The 21036-nt window shown below is 40.8% G+C and overlaps 1 protein-coding gene across 1 annotated transcript in view; it reads left to right on the plus strand.

Annotated features, from left to right (window-relative positions):
* The window catches only part of LOC116711073 (caM kinase-like vesicle-associated protein), a 46358-nt gene that overhangs the window by 22334 nt on the left and 2988 nt on the right, over positions 1–21036 (plus strand). The window contains exons 2-10 of the mRNA XM_032550449.1: positions 15769–15876; positions 15945–16076; positions 17261–17335; positions 17972–18110; positions 19464–19584; positions 19741–19816; positions 20061–20197; positions 20378–20456; positions 20817–20904. Coding sequence (XP_032406340.1) covers positions 15782–15876; positions 15945–16076; positions 17261–17335; positions 17972–18110; positions 19464–19584; positions 19741–19816; positions 20061–20197; positions 20378–20456; positions 20817–20904 — 942 coding nt within the window. The 5' untranslated portion in view covers positions 15769–15781. The remainder of the gene's footprint in view (positions 1–15768; positions 15877–15944; positions 16077–17260; positions 17336–17971; positions 18111–19463; positions 19585–19740; positions 19817–20060; positions 20198–20377; positions 20457–20816; positions 20905–21036) is intronic.

Consider the following 21036-nt stretch of genomic DNA (forward strand, 5'->3'; position numbering starts at 1 on the left):
ATAAAAATACAGGATGGAAAAGAACTTTCAGATCCTAGTCTGATTTAGCCGACTACATGATAAAAAAAAACAACAAAACTAATCCTATGTGAATTAAACCAATCTGATCAGATCAGAATATGTCATTAACTGTCTCCTTTAAGTTTAATTTCATTACCCAAACCCAGGCGTGATTTCAGCGCATCAGAACTGAGAAATAATTTAAATAGAATCTGTGTAACGACACAAAGCAGGCTGTACGGTCTCAAAAAGCAACAAACCTTGTTCAATCTTAAGAAATTCAAAAACAAAGTCAAGCTAGACAGATTTAGAAAAAAATATTTCTGAAGCATTTGGGCTCCAGAGAAGAAAAAATGGCCTCCAGGACGGAGTTGGTAACCAAAAAGAACAATGCCCATCTGGTATTTGTCAAAAAACATATGGATGATTCTCCAAAACATTCTCTGGACTAACGAGACCAAACGGGACGTTTTAGGAATAGTGTGTCTTTACACCTGAAGCCAGTGTTGCCAGGTGTACAATAATTATCGTATTTGTACGATAAGTGTGTCCTATGTACGATACGCAATCAATAATCCCAAAAAATAGCCACATATACAATAATTTGACCATTCTGTAAATGTGTGGTTGTAATCAACCTGTCTCTACTGTCTGTCAGAGGTTTTTTTTTTTTTTTTTTTGTGAACCCTGAAGGCATCTGTTTTGGAAAAGAAATGAAGAACACATTAGCCTTAAACAACTGTGGGGCTGCTGATGAATCCATCCCATACTGACGCCACTGAGAGCCTGTTAGACGCCATTCAACACTAGACTGACTGTAGCCCATCAATAGGCTTGTTGCTTTGGTCATGATGTGTGTACAATAATTTCCCTGAAAATACAATAACTTTTTACTGTGAAGTAAAACTAACAGGTGAAACACAGATGGACGCTGTCAGTTTGTTGAAGGTCAAACATAACCGATAGCAGAGAATATGATTAAAAAGTGATTTTACTCTCATTTCTCGCTGTGCTGAGTTTCATTCAGAGATAATGGGATACCGTATAACGCCTGACGTGAGGCAGAACTGTCCTAAAAGTGGGCCGCTGTGTGTTTGTAACAGAAGATCCAGCACTAGACTGTCGCCTTCTGCTGCAGTCCGTCTCCTAACACTCACACAGCCTCGCCTTGCCGCGGGGAATCAGCTCTTCCCGCGGTGGCCGTCGCACCAAAACCCTCACTTCAAATACAATCCACTTAAAGTCGGCTCTTGTTATTTTCATAGATAGCATTTCTCGAGTTCACTGCCCATAATTTGTTCTCCTGTGCTCTGTCAATTCCCCCGTCAGCATTCCGGAGGGACTTTCAATTAGCGCCGGTCGGACATTAAAGCGGCGCCCGTTTTATTTATCCCCGCCTTTGGATGATCATTTTTCATGTAATGTCGATTTTATGCGCGGCAATTAAAATTTCTGTCCACTGAAGCAGCGTACAGGAACAGGGAGCTAATGAGATTGGCTGGTGCTCTGCAGACGAGCGCTAAGCTTCTTCATGTGTAAGTCACTTCCCGGGAAAATAACAATAAAAAAGAAGAAAGAAAGAATAGTGAGGGAGTGCGTAAAAATGTTGATTAAAGCAGAATAGGATGATTTGGAGCTTGAGTCAAGATCTCGTGTACTAAGAAACGCCGATCCCAATGTGCTTGGAAATGGAACAGAGATCACATTAAATTTTGTTCACTCCAAAGTGTAAATAATTATCTGAAAACCCACTACTCTCAGACTGCAGGGTGTTGCTTGAAATTTTGGATCAGCTCAAAACTGTTAGCAGTTTTAAGCTAAAGCATAAAGCTTAAAAATGTTCATTTCCATCAAAATTAACCGCATGCAAGATAAACGTGACAAAATGCAAACCAATTCAATAAATTAGAATATTATTGAAAAGTTAATTTACTTCAAAACATTTGACCAAGTCAAGTTTATTTTTATAGCACAGTTCAGCGAAAAGGCACTGCAAAGTTCTTTACGTCATAAAAACACCAATTGTTGACCAATTATGGAACAAACAGTGAACAGCGTCACATCATCGCAAATTGTCAAGCAAGTATACATCAAATATGTTGATCAGCAGTTCCAGTTGCTGGAACTGGAACTGCTGATGTTCCAGTTCCAGCAACTGGATAAGTCCCTCCGGTTTTTCACAGATCTGCAAAATTCACACAAAATCCCCGATAAATCAGCAGATCCCCACATTTTTTCTGGCTTTATTGACATCTTTTCTCAAAACTGGTCAAAACCATTGGGTTTTATTGACTGCTGCCTCATCCTCACTTGATGTCAAGTTGTAATCCGTGATTGATACAGTGAGGAATAAAAAGTCACACTTAACATCACACATTAGCGCAAATATTGTAAAAAAATTCCTTGCAAGTATTTCTAAATTGGCGCCACAAAACCTATGATTTTGATTACAAAAAGACCCCCACAAAAACAATCGCAAAATCCTGGAGGCACAACTATTTATTAATATTTTAACAGTTTAATGGGCTTTATCAATACATTCTGGTAAAACCGGCCCTTTAAGAATGTTGCGGTTCTTAAAGGGCCAGCCCAAAAATGAAGCTGAGTTTGACACGCCTGCCTCAGAGCCTCCATCTATAACTAACGTGACTCTGCTGGACGAAGAGTGGGAGCCTCCGTCTTATTACTGCGATGCATTCGGTGAACCAATCACTCAGGTTGACCTTTCTGTTTAATGCAAAAGCCTGTTTTCGGCAGTCTGTGTTTATAATCCGTAAAATCTGAATAATCTGAGGAACATGGAGGAACCCTTCTCCCTGTTTATCCCTGTGAATGGATCAGGGAGCGCTCAGTCGCTCACTCTAAAGTTGCTCCAGGTTTCTTGCGTCCGCCGTCTGTCTTGCTCCGGTCTGACCTCCGCCACACATTAACCGCATCAGCCGGGTCCGCAGTCGCACATTCAGACAATACTGTTATCATCCGGTTATTTTTTGTTTTATTTGTTGTTGGGGTTTTTTTTGTTTTTTTTTCTTCTTCATTCGCCGCGCTCACAGCGCTTCCTTGCATCACACCAGAACGACATGAAGGTACACTGCTTCTGACAGCGGAGACGTTTCCCAGGCTAAAATTAGAAATAGTGGGTGCATTGTTTGCAAATAGGAGAGGACAGAAAAACCGACTACAGCAGATATAGTAGGGAATAAATAAAGGGGGCTCATATCTACTCAGCTACCACACCGTTCAGCCTGGGGATGAATTGTCAGCAGATGTTTTTTTAAAAAAAAAACATCAGACATCGACTGCTGGAATCTAATGTGTGTGTTGAGTGGGAACAGAAGGAACCTTGGGTATCTGCTGGAGGTGAACAAGTGGTCGTTCAGTGGTAAATGGATGGTACATCAATAATCATCAATAATCGCCGGATATTTTCGCTGCTGACTAAACTTGTAGGCTGACATGGAGATGAGTCAGTTTGATTAATTTTGAGTTATTTTCAAAGCGCTGGTAGCGTCTACTGGAATATTAGATATCAGCATGTTACTTAAAATGTAAAAAATTCTTAGATTCACTTTAAATTTAATTTAAATTTAATTCTTGAGACTGTTTAGAAATCACTTTTTAATTATGCAGATGGATTCCAGTGAAGAAACCAAAACATAAACAAACAATGAAACAAACACTTACTGAAGAGAAAGTATTAAAGTAGTAGGTTTAAAGTTTATAATTCTATAAGTATCTTTCTCTGACATTTAAATGAAGTATATTTTAATTATTTTTCCCCAGATAATGTCTGATGGAACATGAACTTGCACGCGAGAGCCACCTTTGGTTCGCCAGCGTACGGAAGAAGATTAGGGCCACTGAAAAAACACAAAGAATTCTGACTCTCAAATTTGACTTTAGTATCAGAATTATGTTCTTTTTCTCTGATTTGTATCTTTTTTCTCACAATGCTGAGATTAAAAGAGCACTCCACCCCAGGGTTCCTCCACACAGCTCCTCAAGACTAGTGGCAGCAACAGTTAGCAAACGCCTGGTGAAGCTGGTTGTCTGCTGAGCTTATTATGCAAACTACAACGCTACTAAGAACAGTTCATTTTTTTAATTAAAGGTTTTGTTGGCTCTAGTGGCCTTTATTTGAAAGTAGTTTGACAGAAAAGAGGCTAATGAGACATGGGAAAGACATGCCGCAAATGTCGCCAGGCTGGGAGTCAAACCTGTGACCACTGCCACGAGGACTAGGGCCTCAATACGTGGGTTGTGCTTTGCCCCTGCGCCACCACAGCACCCCCGGTTGATGCTGTTCTTAGGAACAGCTTGTCAGTGAAGAGCTGTTCCTAAGCCGCAACAAGCCCTGTTGCGACAACTTGCTGAAGAGGGAGTGTCAGAAGTAGTAGGAGGTTCTTAAAGAGACAGAAGCCCAATTGGAATGCGTCAGACATGGCTAAGAAGCAAAGTCAAATTTCTTTTAAGTAACTTTTATACTTACAGCGTTTTTATAAGAGCTGAAGGTAACATATTTACTTGACTGTGGTATAAATTGGCTAAATATGCCTGTAAAATACATAACAACGCCCCTTTAAACTAGTGGACCAGAGTTGTTTTTTGACTCCAGTCGGGTTTTATGCGCTTCTTTGACTCTAAACTCTAAGGCAACAATAAGACAGGTCACAGATGTAGCCTAAGGTGATGGACAGGCATAATTTTTTTTTTTTTAATAAAGTCTCTTAATCACGGCACAGTAAACCGGGTTGAGGTTCTCTCCTCCTCGGATCACGATCTTTGAACCTCTGCCTTCAGAGAGAAGAACAGAGAGTTTGTTAGCGTTGCTTCGCCAACAACAGGAGCTCCTAAAAACAAGCGGAGCAGAAAGTACTTCAGACTGAGATTAAGCCGTGTCTGATGCATCTCGGCTGCATGATGGTGTTACGTGTGAGAGGGCGTGCTGTGAGCAGCATGCTGTTCCTACTCCACTGATTTCACAGCAGTAGCTTGGTTGAGAATTGTGCATTTGTTTCTTTTCCAACAGGAACATTACTTAAGAGCTGAGGTTTGATTTTACTGTGACAAAAAATACTACAGATGTCAGGTGTTTTGAGGTTTTTATTCAAACCTATATTTGATTTTCCTTCCACTTCACTGTTGCGCTCTACTTGGTATTTGGTTAATCACCTGAAATCCTGACAAGACATTTTTGATTTGTGATTGATTATTGATTTCTATGGCTTTTAATAACAACTAACTAGGTGACCTCATCACAAGAAAAGACAATAATAGGATCCAACAGTAGAAATAAGAAAAAAACATTTTTGTTAAATGTCTGCCAGAAAAAAACACTTAAAAGGCAGTATTATCAAAAATTTACATTTTTTAGCTTTACATCATCTGTTAATGTTACTCCCTCATCAAAAAAAAAATATATATACCTGGAGTTGATTCTTTCATGCATTTTTGAGAAATCCTTCCATCTCCATGGCAACCATTCAGCTGTGCAAAACGCCTGGGTGGAGCTAGCTCCGCCTTTCTTCTCTAATAAACCCTCAGCACCAGCACTGGAGCTTTTCTGGTTGAATTCCCCAAATCTGATCAGCAATGTGATAGGCTGGTGGCTGCTAAAGAAAATCCTTTTTTGCTGAAATCTTTAATTTTATTTATTTTTTTACTTTCTGGAATGTGATACACTACATTAAATAAAAAAAATATCCACACAGAAGACCTAAGATGCCCTCCGGAAATGCAAGCACAGCTTACTATTACTATTCAAGCGGTTGTGGCAGAGTCAGCTTATCTGCTGGTTTGAGTCGCTTTAATAATTGATGTGACCCAACCGCATATTCACCGTATCTGCATGACTTGCAGGCGTTGCGTGCAAAACGCAGCACTTCTTTAGGTAAGGGTTGAACTGAGAGGGCGTTTGTCACAAAACTATTTTCAAACCACCAATGATAACACCGGGTTACAAAAAACATTCTTTGGAAGTTGTCTGTGTTTTTTCAACTGGGTTAGGATTATTTGCACCGCCGAATCCTAAAGTGACCTCGATTTTTCTCAGTCAGGTTTTTATTCTAATTTGATTTAGAGAAATCTGATCTTCTGCCTAAAGTGTTGACATTTTTGTGACTTTATCAGTTCATTTCTGTTAATGTTTCTCATCCAAAAAAAGGTTTTAGGAGAAAAAAAAAAAAGTTTTCTAACAGAGTGTGTTAATTAAATGTTACAAACTTGGATTTCTGTAAATTGAATAATAAACACTGATAGGGGTAATTACATGTAAATCAAACATTTCGTCTTCATTGTGTAAAATTTTCCGTCATTTTTCTGTCCTGATGGAGTCTCTCCTCCTGCTGGTCACTCGCTGATCCAGATTCTCAGGAAAGCAATCCAGACGTGAGAACAAGTCATTTTCAGGGTTTCCCTCAGTGCACTATAAGCCTGGGGGGCCACCAGGCTTTACTTGTGACCCCGCCAGGCTAAGCATTGCTTGTTTTAAGTCTTAAGCCTTTTAAAAATGTTTGCATTTTTTAAAGATTTTACAGTTGGTGTTCAGGTATTAATCTTCCAATCTTTTAATAACACATAATTATCAAGTGATATTTTCAAATTTCCTGTCAACTTTAAACTTTTTTTTTTACTCAAAAACATGACGGGCTGCTGAATGAATGACTGCCCTAGCAGCCAGCCACCCGGCTCTAGTCATGTTGCATCCATAGTTCAGAAAGTTGACCTGATTGAGCAAATCCAATGTGATGTTTTTTTTTTTTTTTTGATTCAGCTCATCAAAATGACCCTAAGAAAGTTGAAAAACCCCAGATAATTTTTTTGGGGATGTTGACCAGTGTAACTGAGATGATGGTTGTAGAACTTTGACCAAACTGATCAGAGAAGATTATTAGGAGTTTGGTTGAGTCGCCTCTTGCTGCAAGAAACTGACCTGAAATCTGCACTGAATGTATTCATTCAGGAGCCGCTGCAGTATTTTCTCATAAGAATAATGCTGCAGTGTAATTCAGACGGAGAGCAGAGCTCGGAATGAGCGATGACACAAACGGCGCGATTGTTCCTAAAAGGTGCCTTAATGGTTTAATGTCCCTGGCTCAGAACAGAACCCCCATTCTTCAGCGCCGTCTGACAAAATGAGGGCTGTATTACGTCCTTTGGAGATTTGTGTTTTCTGTGAGGCCCGTGCTGACACCGACAGGCGGGACGGTTCACTGAACTGGGATTAGGCGAGGGCTGAGCAGAGGAGGCTGGTAATTATTAGTGCTCTGCCAAAGCCGCCATGCTTCTGCTCCGAGCGCGCCGCTAAGCAGGCACCGCGGGACTCGGCAGTTTCTTCGACACAAGAAAGACATGAATCACCAGCCCAGCGAGACAAGCAGAGGAAAAAGAGACCGCCAGACATGAATAATTAACTCGACTATGTATTCGCCCACTTTTTAAAAATCTTTGCCACCATCTTTATTCCGATCCAACAATGAAGGCAGCTTTCTGTCTCTTGTTGTGCTGGTTTGGCTTAGCCTTCAGGTCCGTATTCCTCCGCTGATCCTCCAAAAGCTGAAACGGCAAAAAATAAGAATAAATAAAAAAGGTTATATCCTGCATTCAAACTTTAATCAGCGCTATAAAGAACCCTAGAGACTGGGAATGCAAACTTTTATGTCAGTGCTCCCATGAAGCTATTTCTTCTTGAAGTCAGAAGTAAAAAGAAATATAAATTCACATGAGGTACTGTAATGATGCAGAAGGATGAAGTCACTGAATGAAGCTTTTTGTGTAAGGGCACTGAAATAATGTAGCTTGGACCTCTATGTAAAATATGTAAAGATGTGTTACTTTGTCTCTACTTCTGGTGCCCCATTTTGTCTTTACAGTTAGTTAATAAACACAGCTGTCTGTCAAATCAAAGGAATTTATTCTCTTCATCTAAGTTAAAATGTAATGCAAAAGTATTCATTAACCTTTTCATATTTTATCTTGTTACAACGGCAACAAACCAATTAAATAGGTAGCATGAAGCAGGCTAAAGAATCTCAAACAGGAATCATATCATGCCATGATCTACAGTAAACAAATATAAGACCAGAGGAGAAATATCTGTTCCTACACATGTGTACATATGAAATCCTTTCATTTGGAAAGAGCTGCTGAATCCATTTCTAAAGCATTTGAACTACTGTGAACCACAGTAGGAATTGTTCATCTGATAATCCATTATCTTCTGCTTAATCTAGGATTGAGTTGCAGAGGCAGCAACCTAACTTGGGAAACCCCGACTTTCTTCTCCCAAGCCACTTGGGCCAACTTCTCTGGGAGAATACCAAGGCAGAGCGACATAGTCCCTGCAACGTGTCCTGGATCTTCATCTGGGTCTACAAGACAATAGGATGTAGAGCTGGTTCAATGTTTGAAAATCACACTGTTCCTCCTGAATCGTAGGCTCGACTATCCAGTGGATGATCCTCCCTGAGTAGACTTAGGAGATGTTAGGAGGTGATCCCTATAGTTGGAATACACATTGCGGTCCCACTTTTTAAACCAGGGGACCACTACCACCCAGGTCTGCCAGTCCAGGGGAACCACTCCCTATGTCCATGCGATGTTGCGGATGGGCATCAACCAAAGCACCCCTACAACATTCAGAGCCTAAAGGAACTCCGGACAAATACCATTACATCCACCCCTGGAACCTTGCCACCAACAATCGGAACCATTACTCACAAAAGAAAGAAACAAGGAACGGTGGGGACCCATAACCAGGGGCCGCAGTCTATCCAAATTACTCCAATAGCCCATCAACTACTCATCCAGGAGGTCACAAGGAACCCAGAAACGCATCTAACACACCGGAGTTCAGTTCAAGGCTTTAACTTGCCTCAGTTAAAGTCAGTATGAAAGACAATGTTCAAAAAAGTCATCCATAGGAGAGTTCAATGGCAAAAACAACTGCAGACCAGGAAGAACAGCAGCTCATCTTCCAAACATCCCGATGATCCCAATACTCATTATCCTGTAGAGTGATAAGACAAAGACTCTTTCAAAGATGTCCCACCCATTAAATCTGGGGTAAATCTACACAGAAATTAGTGATTAGGAAAAACTATCATACTAAATGCCAAACATGCTGCCATGGTAGATTAATGGTCTGGGGATGCTTTACTGCTTTACTGCTTTATTGCTTCAGGACCTGGTTGACATGCCGTAATTGATAGAATCATAAATTCTGCTCTGCTGTCTTAAATCCTGAAAGCAAATGTCTGGCCATCAATTTATGACCAGAAGCTGAGGAACTCTGGGGTTTTGCAACAGATTAGGGTCTGGAAGTACACCAGCAGGTCGACCTCTGAATGACACACACACACGAAGAAGCAAAGTTAAGGCTTTGGAGTTGCCTGGTAAAGTCTTCAATTAGAAACAATCCAGCCCGAAAGCCTTCCAGTTGTGGCTCAAAACAATTCTGTAAAGAACAATGGACCAATATTTCTCCACATCGATATAAAACACTCATTGGCAGCAACAACCATACTTTTCAAATATGGCCAAGTTGGTGGGAATATACTTTTTTTCCCCCTTTAATAAATAAACTCATCATTCGTATTCATTGCCCCCATTGCAATACATACAACATCGCTTTCTTGAACGGTTTCGCTCATAATAGCAGAGAGTCGATGAGAGCCATCCTTCTTCTGCCGTCCGCTGCGGAGATTTATGCGACTGTTGCCACGCTCGCGTGTGCTGACCTTATTTTCTTTTCAGCCGATGGCGAAAGCGCTCTCATGGCTCTCGTGGGAAATATCAGGAAATCAGAAGGTATTAAAGCAAAATTAATGTCAAAGACGTTTGTTTCCTAGTAGCTGCAGAGGTTCTCCGACTGGAGCTGAGGTCACAGCTAATCTCAGGATGGCAGGATGATAAGTAGAGGGTCCGGTGTGACGCTCTTGAAGGCTGCCAGGAGGTCAGTTTAAAAGAATTATTAGCTTACTTGTACAAACACTCATTTAAGACTTGAAACAATAAAGTCCTGCCCAGTTTTAGAGATGAGTTCTAATACTGTAAGGGCCGTACTACTATATTCATGTTTCGATTTTTGCAGTAACCACTGAATTGTGTTTAAATCCAAGCAGAAGACTAAAGCAGGAAACTAATAAGATCAAAATCTTATTAGTTTAATGTAACAATCGTCAGATTGTTGAGCAAGGTTCTGTTAAGGGAAGAAAATCCCTTGTTCGGTGAAGAGAATGCAAGAATCTGTGAGTTATAGTAAACGCTCACTCAACACCTCCAACCTTTCTGGCATATATTCAGAATGAATTCAAAGTATTTTCTAACTAGAGAAACAGTGCAACGTCTCACTCGCTGTTTCCATCGACCATAGAATATTAGCAGAATATTCGTACTGGAAATGCATCTACTGTTGAGTCTGTCCTGTATTTCTATACCTGGGGTAAATCATGCTATAATGCCACCTTCCTTTTAATCCAGCAATTTTCTCACCGGCAGCTTCAACCTCCAGGAAAAGGAGGCTGAATTTGGCGCAACACCAATGATCTTCCTGAGTGAAACACGTACTCGAAATGTTTCAGATTTTCAGAATAACTGTCTCATTAGGAAAGAGTTATATTTTAATGGTTTACGTGAACAACATATTGTTGATTCTTAGGTAGCTAATCGCACCTGTAACCTACTTTGTGTGTCTGTTTTGAGCGTGTGTTTCTCGCAGGAAGTGAACGTTTGCTTCCCACCTCCATTTTCTCCTTATTAATCACTGGAATTTGTGTAAAAAAAAAATAAAAAAAAATTCATGACTGCAGTAAAAGTTCATACAATAGCATTAGCTGTGACATGTTTGAGATGAATTTTAACTTGGTGCAAGTTTACTTGAATGTTGGACCTGCTGACACTTGCCTTTATTTACTGTGTAAAAATACGTCAACATGACGGCACTTTAAGCAGAAAAGAACCTCTATGGATTTTAGTCTGTATTGTAGAAGTCTTTCTTTTTTATCAGGTAGTGCTCTGCTTTCCCAGATACTATGGTGTTTTAGCTTAAAGCTATTCAGGGGGGGGAAATGAAATTCTCTGAGGTAATTTAGCTGAGTTTCACTCCTTTAAACACACTGATTCAGTTGACAGAGGGAAGGAATCTTGCAGCAATAATAAAGTAAAAGCTAAAACAAAACACCAACAGGAAAGACATATAAAACATGCTGTTAATATAACGTTGCTGACAGGCAGACTGACAAATATGTATATATAAAAGGTTCCTTTTGACTCCAGCAGCTTGCAGGCTCACCATGACAACAGCTGAAAACTTTGAATGAAATGTTTATCAGATGGTAAAGACCTTGACGGGCTCCGTGAAAGTAATTGCACAGAACCACTGATACTTTTACACTCAGACTGATGTTAGAATCTCTTTAGAGTACTACTTTGAAACGGTACTACTACCGAATTTGTACTCTTGTAGTTTATTGTCCAGTGTCATAAAAACATTTTTAAAAAAACGTTTTATGATTGGTGGAAGGCAACAGTTGATCTATTTTCCCTTTGTACGGAAATTTAAAAAATGTGGTTTGATGATGAAAAAACTAACAGAGTTTACCCTGGAAGTCAGAAATACGATTACCAACCTGGGTTGAGAACTGACACATTCACTTGTGTACAAAATAAAAAGGTAAGGCGAACTGACGCAACCCTGGGGGGCCCCTGTGCTGCTTAACTTTGAATCAGAGAGAACTGAATTGTATTTTACTTGCTGAGACCTTTTGAATAAAAAAGAATAATACCACTTAGTTAAAAAAAGATTATTAAATCAGGTTTAATATGCTGCAAAACAGAGTTATGAAAGCTCTGGAGTCGCCACTGTCCTGCGCCTGGCGTACCACAGCTTGTGAACCGTGAAAGTCGTGAATCCTGTGCAAACAGAACCTGCCTCTGAAAACACCTCCACCAGTCCTGGAGGATTTTATTTCATTGGACCAATGCAGCGGGTTGCTTCATTTCATAGAGGCTTACCACCCAAAATAACTTATTTCTATAAGATGCATTTCCATATCATATCACCGCTGCAGGTAGACTAATCCTCCTCACCGCTGCTTGAAAAAAATCTTGACAGTGCATATTTTGCACTGCATTTACCCTAATCCGAACCATTGCTAAGCAATTCAAGAGCTTCCAACCCGATGTCAGAAAAGAAGGAGCCCCAAACGTTTCCCCGCCATCGTTTTCTGAGCCCTACGGCCTCACCGTTCCCGTAGAGACCAGATGGGGGACCGAGTCGCCCCCGCGGGTTGACCGGGTCACACTCTGTGCTGCAACGCATTACGAGTCATTGACTGGCGCTCCCGAGGGGGGGATAGCAGTCAGAACTTAGTGCTCTAATGTTGCTGATGGTGGTCGCTTTAAATGGAGCCATTATCCTGTCTCCATTACATGACATGGCCAGCACCCCGCTACTGGAAAATGTTCACTTATTGCACAGCTTCCAACGAGCTCTGTGTTTTAAAAAGAAGAAAATAAAATAAGAGCGGGTTTGAGCGTCTTATTGAACATGAGAATGTTTCTCTTTAACTTTACACGATTGCTACTACCTTGTAAAGGAAGTTCAAAGAAATTCAAGCAAAAATGTGGTATTTATTTCCAGAAAATTAGAAAGTTGCAGCGCTTTCGGACCTTAAATAAAGCAAAGAAAACAAGTTCATGTTCATTTAGAGACAACAATACTAATGTTTTAACTCAGGAAGAGTTCAGGAATCAACATTTGGTGGAATAACCAGGAGGTTTTCAGAGGGGTTCAGTGCAGTGGGCTCTTCATTTGGCTCATATCATTCATTTTCTAAATATAAGCAATACTCGAGTGTTTAAAAACAATAAAGTCATAGTAGTTTTCTTTTGGGGGAAACAACGTGGAGTTGCTGACAAAAGGGACATGTTAAACTTTGCATCATCAGTTCATTCCCGGTTACTGTAATTAGCATTGACCCTATTTTTGATTGAATAGGGCACCAAAACAATCCCCAGCCCAGGGCCCCACATCCCTGTAAATCCGGCCCTGTATTTCTTTAGTGTATGGTTTCTACAGCTGCCATATCTGCTCAGATCCCCCAGCTTGAGCTGAATTGTCTGATGTACAGCTGAACCAAAGCTCAGCCTCTCGCTCTGTGACCGCACGACGCAGACTCAGGCCTCGTCTGAGAGAGAGACGGTAGACAGTAGTCGCCTCGCTCCGGCCCGAGCGGCTTCCTTCGCCGAGCCTCGTTCATCCAGATTGGGTTGGGATGTGGTGCTGCGGCGCCGCCGTGAACAGATTGCCACGTTATGCTACACTTCTCATGCTGGCTGTGCTTATTTACATTTAAGCATCCATCACCCAGAGTGTCAGTGCAGATGGTTGTTGAAAAGGAAAAGGCTAAGAAATGAATACACACACACACACACCCCCACACACATATATATATATATATTTTTTTTTTACCCCAAATTCCCTCTAGGAAAATCTGCTGTGCTGAAGTTTTTCAGCGCTGCTTTGCTTTACATACAAACACCTTCAGCAATCCGATGTTTATCAGTGAAGTGCTGTGCTGTGCAGCTTTTGAGAGATATTAGTATTATTTATTTATTTATTTATTTAGTCTTATTCCAGGACAAATGACTGATACTTGGTACTCGCTGTTTAGGAAATGTGTTCTTAAGTCTTCAGTCGGGTTCACATGAACAACATGTTACAACTACATTGTTAATAATTGTAAGAATGATAAAATAAAATAAAAAAACATTGTCTTGGAAGACGTAGTAAGAGCAAACCTCACCTTGTATGAAGGACTGTGGGGGAGAAGTGGAGAATGAAGAATGTGAATAATATGGACTGAAATAGGGCATGTTAATGTTCACTTGATCAGTAGCATCACATTAGTTGGAAATATTCCCATGTTAGAACTACATTTTGGTGTAGTTCATACATGATACGGTGAAGTGGAAGTAAAATGAGAAATAAAACTGAAAAGTGCGGCATGCATTTGTATTCAGCCCCTTTGAGATTATCTTTTGCAACCCCTTCATGAGCTCAGCCAGTTTCTCTGCGTATCAGTCTTCCTTTTCTTTTGAACTTTGACTATTTTATATTTTTGTATCTGTCAAAAATATAACAGATATGTTATATCTGCTAGATAACAAATATATCTGTGGCTGCCGCCAAAAGAAATCAAACAACATTAGGCTCAGTTTATTATTCAAAGTAGTTTAAAAAGTTTCTCTCTAAGGAAACCCAGCAGACTGCATCCGGTCGTTGATTTGCGGCATTCACTCTACCTGGACCAACACGTTGCAACAGAAGACATTGTTGTGTCATGATGCTGCCACCGCCATGTTCTACCATGGCAGACTACAGTATTCTTCTATCTATTCTATCTATTCTTTCACAAAGCTGTAATTTATTAAATAAATCACAGATTGCTGTCCTCACTTACCTGAGCTTTGGATTTCTACAGCTCTCCCAGAGTAGCTTGTTAAAAACTGACCCTTTGTTTTGCGGTTTTTTTTGTTTTGTTGCAGTAATAGAAACACAAGAATGGCCTCGACCATTTGGAAATGATTTCTTGCTGGAGCAGTGGACTCTGCTAAAGTTTTAAAAAATTGGATCTGATTTTACCCAATCGCTAGCATGTGATGTATTCAACCGTGAAGGAAGTTACGCTGTGAAGCTTCCCGAAAACTACATCCAAAATTAGACTTTTGTTAAAACCCATGGATCAACACAGACTGAGTGGATCTGTTCACTTCCCCCGCTGCCATTTCCAAACTACCATCATACACAAGCAGACTGCAATTCTAAACAGTGCAGAAAATTGACATCATCATTCACCACAAGTCCTTCTGTTCACTGATTGGCCAGGATGAAATCCAGCTCAATGGGAGAAATCCCAGACGGTGCTCTGACGGGAGATGAGAATTGAGCGGAATTGCGTAGAAAGAGAATTTGCCCGGCTAGTCGAAGAATAACCACAGTCTGGCTCCAGACCTCAGTTTGCAAGTTAGATGTTCAAGACAGGAAAAGTTAGGAGGAAGGATTTGATTTGGGATCAAACTCCTCTGGATGCTAAAGTTTCCAAGAGTCAACTCCAGGAAGCTTTGTGAAAACCGGGTCACAAACAGAACAATGATCCCAAACAGAGCAACAGAATGGCCGACAAAGACAAGATTAGGATGAAGGCATGAATCAGTGAAAAGACATGCAGCGAACACCTCAGAGAGAGCCGCACAAACCAGAGTCTGGGAAGAAATTTTAATGAGCTGCCGCAGTAGTTCACTGATTTCTGACTGATGAACATCTCTTTATCTTGTCCCGTACTTGTATTGTTCCCGGTTGTTTAGAAATGCAGTAATAGAAACACTAGAATGCTTTCTTGCGGTTCCCGCTCCCCGACTTTTCTCGCCGTCTGCCCGCAGAGAGAAATTTGTCAGGCTATCGCTCTGAGGAAAAGATGACGGCGCAGAGCTGAGGGACTGAAGCCGATATCGTCTTGTGTTTTTTTTTTTTGTGTCTTTCTTTTTTAATACTACAGGATTATGGAAAGCTTGGCTACAGAAAGTTAAATGAGACAAAATGCTGCATTAAAACTGCCTCTGGTGGCCTGCGTCGTATGGTAGCGTTCTCAGCATAAAAGAAAAGGAAAAAACCGTTTTCTTTTCTTTTTTGCAAAGTCACCATCCAAAGCATCACAATGCAGTTGGAGGCTCTGAAGTTTTCCCGTCTTCTGTCCCTGTCGTTCCCAGGTCGGGCGTGGCCATGCCATTTGGCTGTTTAACGGTTGGGGAAAAGAAGGAATACCACAATCCTTCGGACGTGACGGATAAATATGACCTGGGTCAGATTGTTAAATCGTGAGTATCTTTAAGTCTGCCTTATTGTGGTGCAGAGATGCGTTTTAACACCAAACGCTTCTTTTCAGGGAGGAGTTCTGTGAGATCTTTAGGGCCAAGGACAAAGCCACCATGAAAATGTACACGTGTAAGAAATTCCTGAAGAAAGACGGGAGGAAAGTCCGGAAGGCTGCCAAAAATGAGATCCTCATCTTGAAGATGTGAGTTGGTTTTTTTTTTTATTGGACAGTATTAAGTTTTGTCAAATTGTTGGTTTTTTTCCCTTTTTAAATAGCATTTTTAAGCAAGATAATAAAAAGTGAATAGAAAGTAGCAGCTCAAAGTGAAAAAGTTAACATCTAAACTTGTTTTTTTTTTAAATCTAAATCGTTTTTTCTGATTATCTGGCATTCAGTAAATCCTGCTTTAGCATAATCTTATTGAACTATTTGTTGCTGACAGAGAGATGAGTGTGTTATTTTCTCTTTCTGAAGACTTTGCGAACACATAGCCACATTTCTAAAATTGCTGATTTTGCAGCACCTTTGAAAGTCTTTTATTTTGAAACAAAAAGCAGTCCGTACAATTTAGGGGGAAAAAACATTAAGTAAAGCAAAACAAATCATCAAGGAAAAAAAAGAACACATTCATCACAAAGTAGACAGTCAATTGTTCCAATATTTTAAAAAGCTTGAAGTATCTAATGTTATTGTTGTCAGCGCTCTTACTTTTAAGTTGTTTGATAAAATCTAAGTGGCGGATGAATTTATACATGTGAGAAATGAAAAAAGTTGGGATTTTCTTATTTATTTTTTACGCCGAGTTGCAGGGATTGGTTCGATTGAATGAGTTGGGCTGAAACAACCTTTACATGTTCAAACATGGTATAGAGAACAATTCTCAGCTGTATCTGCAAAGCATCATTTTCCTTCAATACAAAATGCTTTTCTTTATATTCGTCTATTACAAGGGGAATGAAGTTTTCTTTCCCTCTCACCATTGTTTTTTCAAACCTCCTGATGTTTTAATTACAGTTATGAATCAGTAACACCGATCAGGGGCCGACGCGCAGCATAAACGTCCCAACACGTGATTTTTCTCTCCCTGAATGACTCCTCTGGGTTCATTCAGGACTCAGCCGCTGCGCGTCTAAATCTCCTTCTGCGCTCACGAAGGAAACCGCTCGTCACCTCCGAAGAGGTGGCAGAGAAAATACACAACTTTTTATTCCGTTTGCTCTCTGTAACTCAGGCGAGGCTGATCCGCTTCGTGCCAGGGAGTTCAGCAAAACATTGCTGCTGAATAATAAACGTCGTAAATTACATTCTTGAACTGCGGTTTCCTCGCCTTGCTGCTTTGGCTCATCGAATGACATCGGTCTCTCCCTGCCTTCTGCCTTCCTCAGGGTGAAGCATCCCAACATCCTCCAGCTGGTTGACGTCTTCGAGACCAAAAAGGAGTACTTCCTCTTCCTGGAGCTGTGAGTTTAGACATCTGATGATGGGGGGAGGGGGAATAAAAGGCTTCCAGCTCGTCTCTACCCCCACCGAGCCGCATCTGTAGATGGAGCACTCCTGGGGGAACGGGCCCCGAGCAACACCGGGGCCCGAGCGGATTCCGAGAGAGCGGCTCTCGGCTCCGCATCATTTGGTATTCAGATGCGATCGCTTCGGTCGCTCCGTTCTCTTCTTCCCCAATCTCTCCCGCCCCCCAGGTTTTGGGGGAATTGGGTGCATTTCTGTGGAAATTCTAAATGAGGAAATGAATGTTTCCCACTGAGAAGACCTGAGGGATTTTTTGGTTATGCAGAAAATTCAGCAAACAAGAGTCATCCGTGGGGAAATGATAATTATCACTCACCCCGTGGACGATCCTCCGTTCTTAGAAAGACAGAAATACCTTCTCGTAGCTGAAGTCGGTTTTTCTGAGTTCTCTAAATTACGAGGAGCTTCCCTCACATTTATTTGTCTGGTTTTCTTTGACTTTATTGCTTTTGTTTTTGAGTGGCAAATGAACTGAAGATGAAAGGGGGAAAAAAAAGGTAAAGCAAAATGTAACTAGCTTGCAGAAATGAACAAACCTTTTATTGAAGTTTTTTCTGCCCACCTCTCCGCAGCGCGACAGGCAGAGAGGTGTTCGACTGGATCCTGGACCAGGGCTACTACTCGGAGCGGGACACCAGCAACGTGGTGCGGCAGGTCCTGGAGGCCGTGGCCTACCTGCACTCCCTGCACATCGTTCACAGAAACCTGAAGGTAACGGCTCAGCGGCAACACTGAGAAAACACTGAAACCTTACCACGTATTCTTTTGGTTTGGTTTCCAGTGCAGACATTTCTGTACGCTTGAAATAAGACAAAACAAAGCTACAAATAACCTTTTGAGCAAGATACAGGAGCTTGTTTTAAGTCAATAATTCCTTAATATTGATGATAACATATTTATTCCACAGCCAGATTATTTCACTGGCAGGATGGGAATAATGTCTTGTTATAAGCTAATAATCTGATAGTGGAATTAGAACTTTTTCATCAATATTAACACATTATTGACTTAAAACAAGCTCCTATATCTTGCAAAAAAGTTACCTGTAGTTTTGTCTTATTTCAAGTGAACCTGGATAAAAATACTTGGTAAGATTTTCTGGTTTCAGCAAACGCTTCTGCAACGCAGAAAACATAATCTCCTATTTTTTATGTTTATAGCGTCTAACTGTGGGGTGGTCAAAGTGTGGCTTAGGGGCCATTTGTGGCCCTCTGAATGGTTTTTGAGAGGCCCACTCTTAATGGTATCAATTATTACCTGGTGGCATAGGTAACTGATTCATATTTAAATTTTTTATTACTATTATTTATAAGGCAAGATTTTCACAAGTTTCAAATAAAACATGAAAATATTCTTATTAAAGCTGCAGCATGTAACTGCTATAAACAACATATGTTTTACATATGGTCACCCTCCTCAGTGATGGTATTTGTTAAAGCTGTCACCATGTTGTGACATTTTAACATGAGACAGATAATCTGAAAAGACGGATCTCGTCCACCTCCTCCCTGAGGTGTTATTGCCTTCTGAAGAAATGAACCGTTCCCGACCAAAAACAACCAATCAGAGCCAAGGAGGAGGGACTCGGTGCTGTCAATCACACTCGTGTATGCGTATTCTCATCTTACTGTTACAGGAAAACTGTTTATCTGACGTCATCTGTGGTCATGATAACTAGCCTTCGTACTCCCGACAGGCTAGCTGTGGCTTAGCCTAGCAGAGTGCAAGTGGGAGGGTGTGAGCAGTGCGTACACTAGCGTGATTGACAGAGTTAAGACCACTGTTCAAGCACAGTCTGACAATAAGTTCATAGTCTGAAAGGATTGTGAGCAAAGCCGTGAATGTTGTGCAGATCTGACGGATTCTAAGTGTTTCTTGCTGTGGCTGTACATTTTGGAATATTAAAAGGATTTGTTTCAAAGTTGAATTATAATGAAGTACAAATTAAAACAGATTTTTTTTTTTTCTGTCATTGTCTTACTTGGATTCTCCACAAAAAATATTCATTTTAATCGTTAAACATAGTAAGCGCGTGACTTTTTGTAATTTGTTCTTCACCCACAGTTGGAGAACTTGGTGTACTACAACCGTCTAAAGCACTCCAAAATCGTCATCAGTGACTTCCACCTTGCCAAGCTGGAGAACGGGCTGATCAAAGACCCCTGTGGGACACCAGAGTACCTGGGTGAGATTACGAAACGTGGTGAATCAGTTATGTTTTTTTATTTTTTTTTATTTCCTTTATTTAACCAGGTAAACCCCGTTGAGATCTAGATCTCATTTTCAAGAGTTATAATGTGGCACGAGGGTCTGGGTCATTGATGATGTTTTTCCTGTTCAGCCCCTGAAGTGGTTGGCAGACAGCGGTACGGCAGGCCTGTGGACTGCTGGGCCATGGGTGTCATCATGTACATACTGTAAGTGATCAGAATCGTCTCTAATTAGTCATCTGAAGTCCAAATACAGAAAAATTTGTGTTTTTACCACAATCATTACATGCATCAAAACCAATTACCTATATTATTTTTGATCAATAAACACGTCAACTACTAGCATAGAAATCAAGTGATCTGGTATTTTTATGTGTCTTTTACATAATAAAATGGAAGGATGTCATGACTCCCACTGTTTTTAATTTATTTTTTTATTTTTTTACCACAGCCTGTCAGGCAACCCTCCGTTCTACGACGAAAGCGATGACGACGATTACGAAAACCACGACAAGAACCTGTTCCGAAAAATCCTGGCGGGCGATTACGAGTTCGACTCTCCGTACTGGGATGAAATCTCCGATTCAGGTACTCTCAGTGGCAGCTTTTTACACACACACTTCACACGCTCCAGAAGGAACCTGCCCGCCTGCCTTCCTTCCTTCCTGTTGACTTTTCAAAGCCGTTACGGTTGTGTTGTCATGCCGTCAGGAAGTAAAACCCTTTGTCTCTCGTTGCGTTTCCTTCCCTCTGACTTCTCTCTGACAGCTAAGAACCTGGTTGCTCGTTTGATGGAGGTGGATCAAGACCAGAGGCTGACGGCCCAGGAGGCCATAAACCATGAATGGTAGGCGGAGGACTTTTTGATATATCGTGCAGACTAAATCAGAGTGCCGGACACTGAGTGTGCTAAACATGATTAAAAAAACCTCTCAGGAGGTTTTAAATAAATAAAAAAAAATGAATAAATAAAATCGAAGATAAATTATCATGAACAATTTGGACAGATTGCCCCTTGGTCTGCTTAGTTGCACTGGACAGGTATTTCCAGCAACCTTTACCCTTTAGTAATATTACAGCCTTCTAGGACTGCACCGAAAGAATAGGACTAAAATATCCCATGTTTATGAAAAAGTATTAGCAATCTGCAACTTGTTTTTGGTGTGAGTGTAACCCATGGTTTTCTATCCTCCTCTTTCCTCTGCAGGATCTCCGGTGGCGCAGCTTCAGATAAGAACATCAAGGAAAATGTGTGTGCACAGATAGAAAAGAACTTCGCCAGAGCTAAATGGAAGGTGAGCCCTTTTTGTTCTCTTCCTCCACCAGCTGAAGGCATTTCAGGTTTCACTTCTCGTTGCTGTGAATTTAAAGAAAAAGATTCCAACGGCGCCTTGTCGTAGCTTTCGTACCGCTTTACTGTAAGGTTT

The sequence above is a fragment of the Xiphophorus hellerii genome, chromosome 20, assembly GCF_003331165.1.
Source record: "Xiphophorus hellerii strain 12219 chromosome 20, Xiphophorus_hellerii-4.1, whole genome shotgun sequence".
In the NCBI taxonomy this organism is placed as follows: domain Eukaryota; kingdom Metazoa; phylum Chordata; class Actinopteri; order Cyprinodontiformes; family Poeciliidae; genus Xiphophorus; species Xiphophorus hellerii.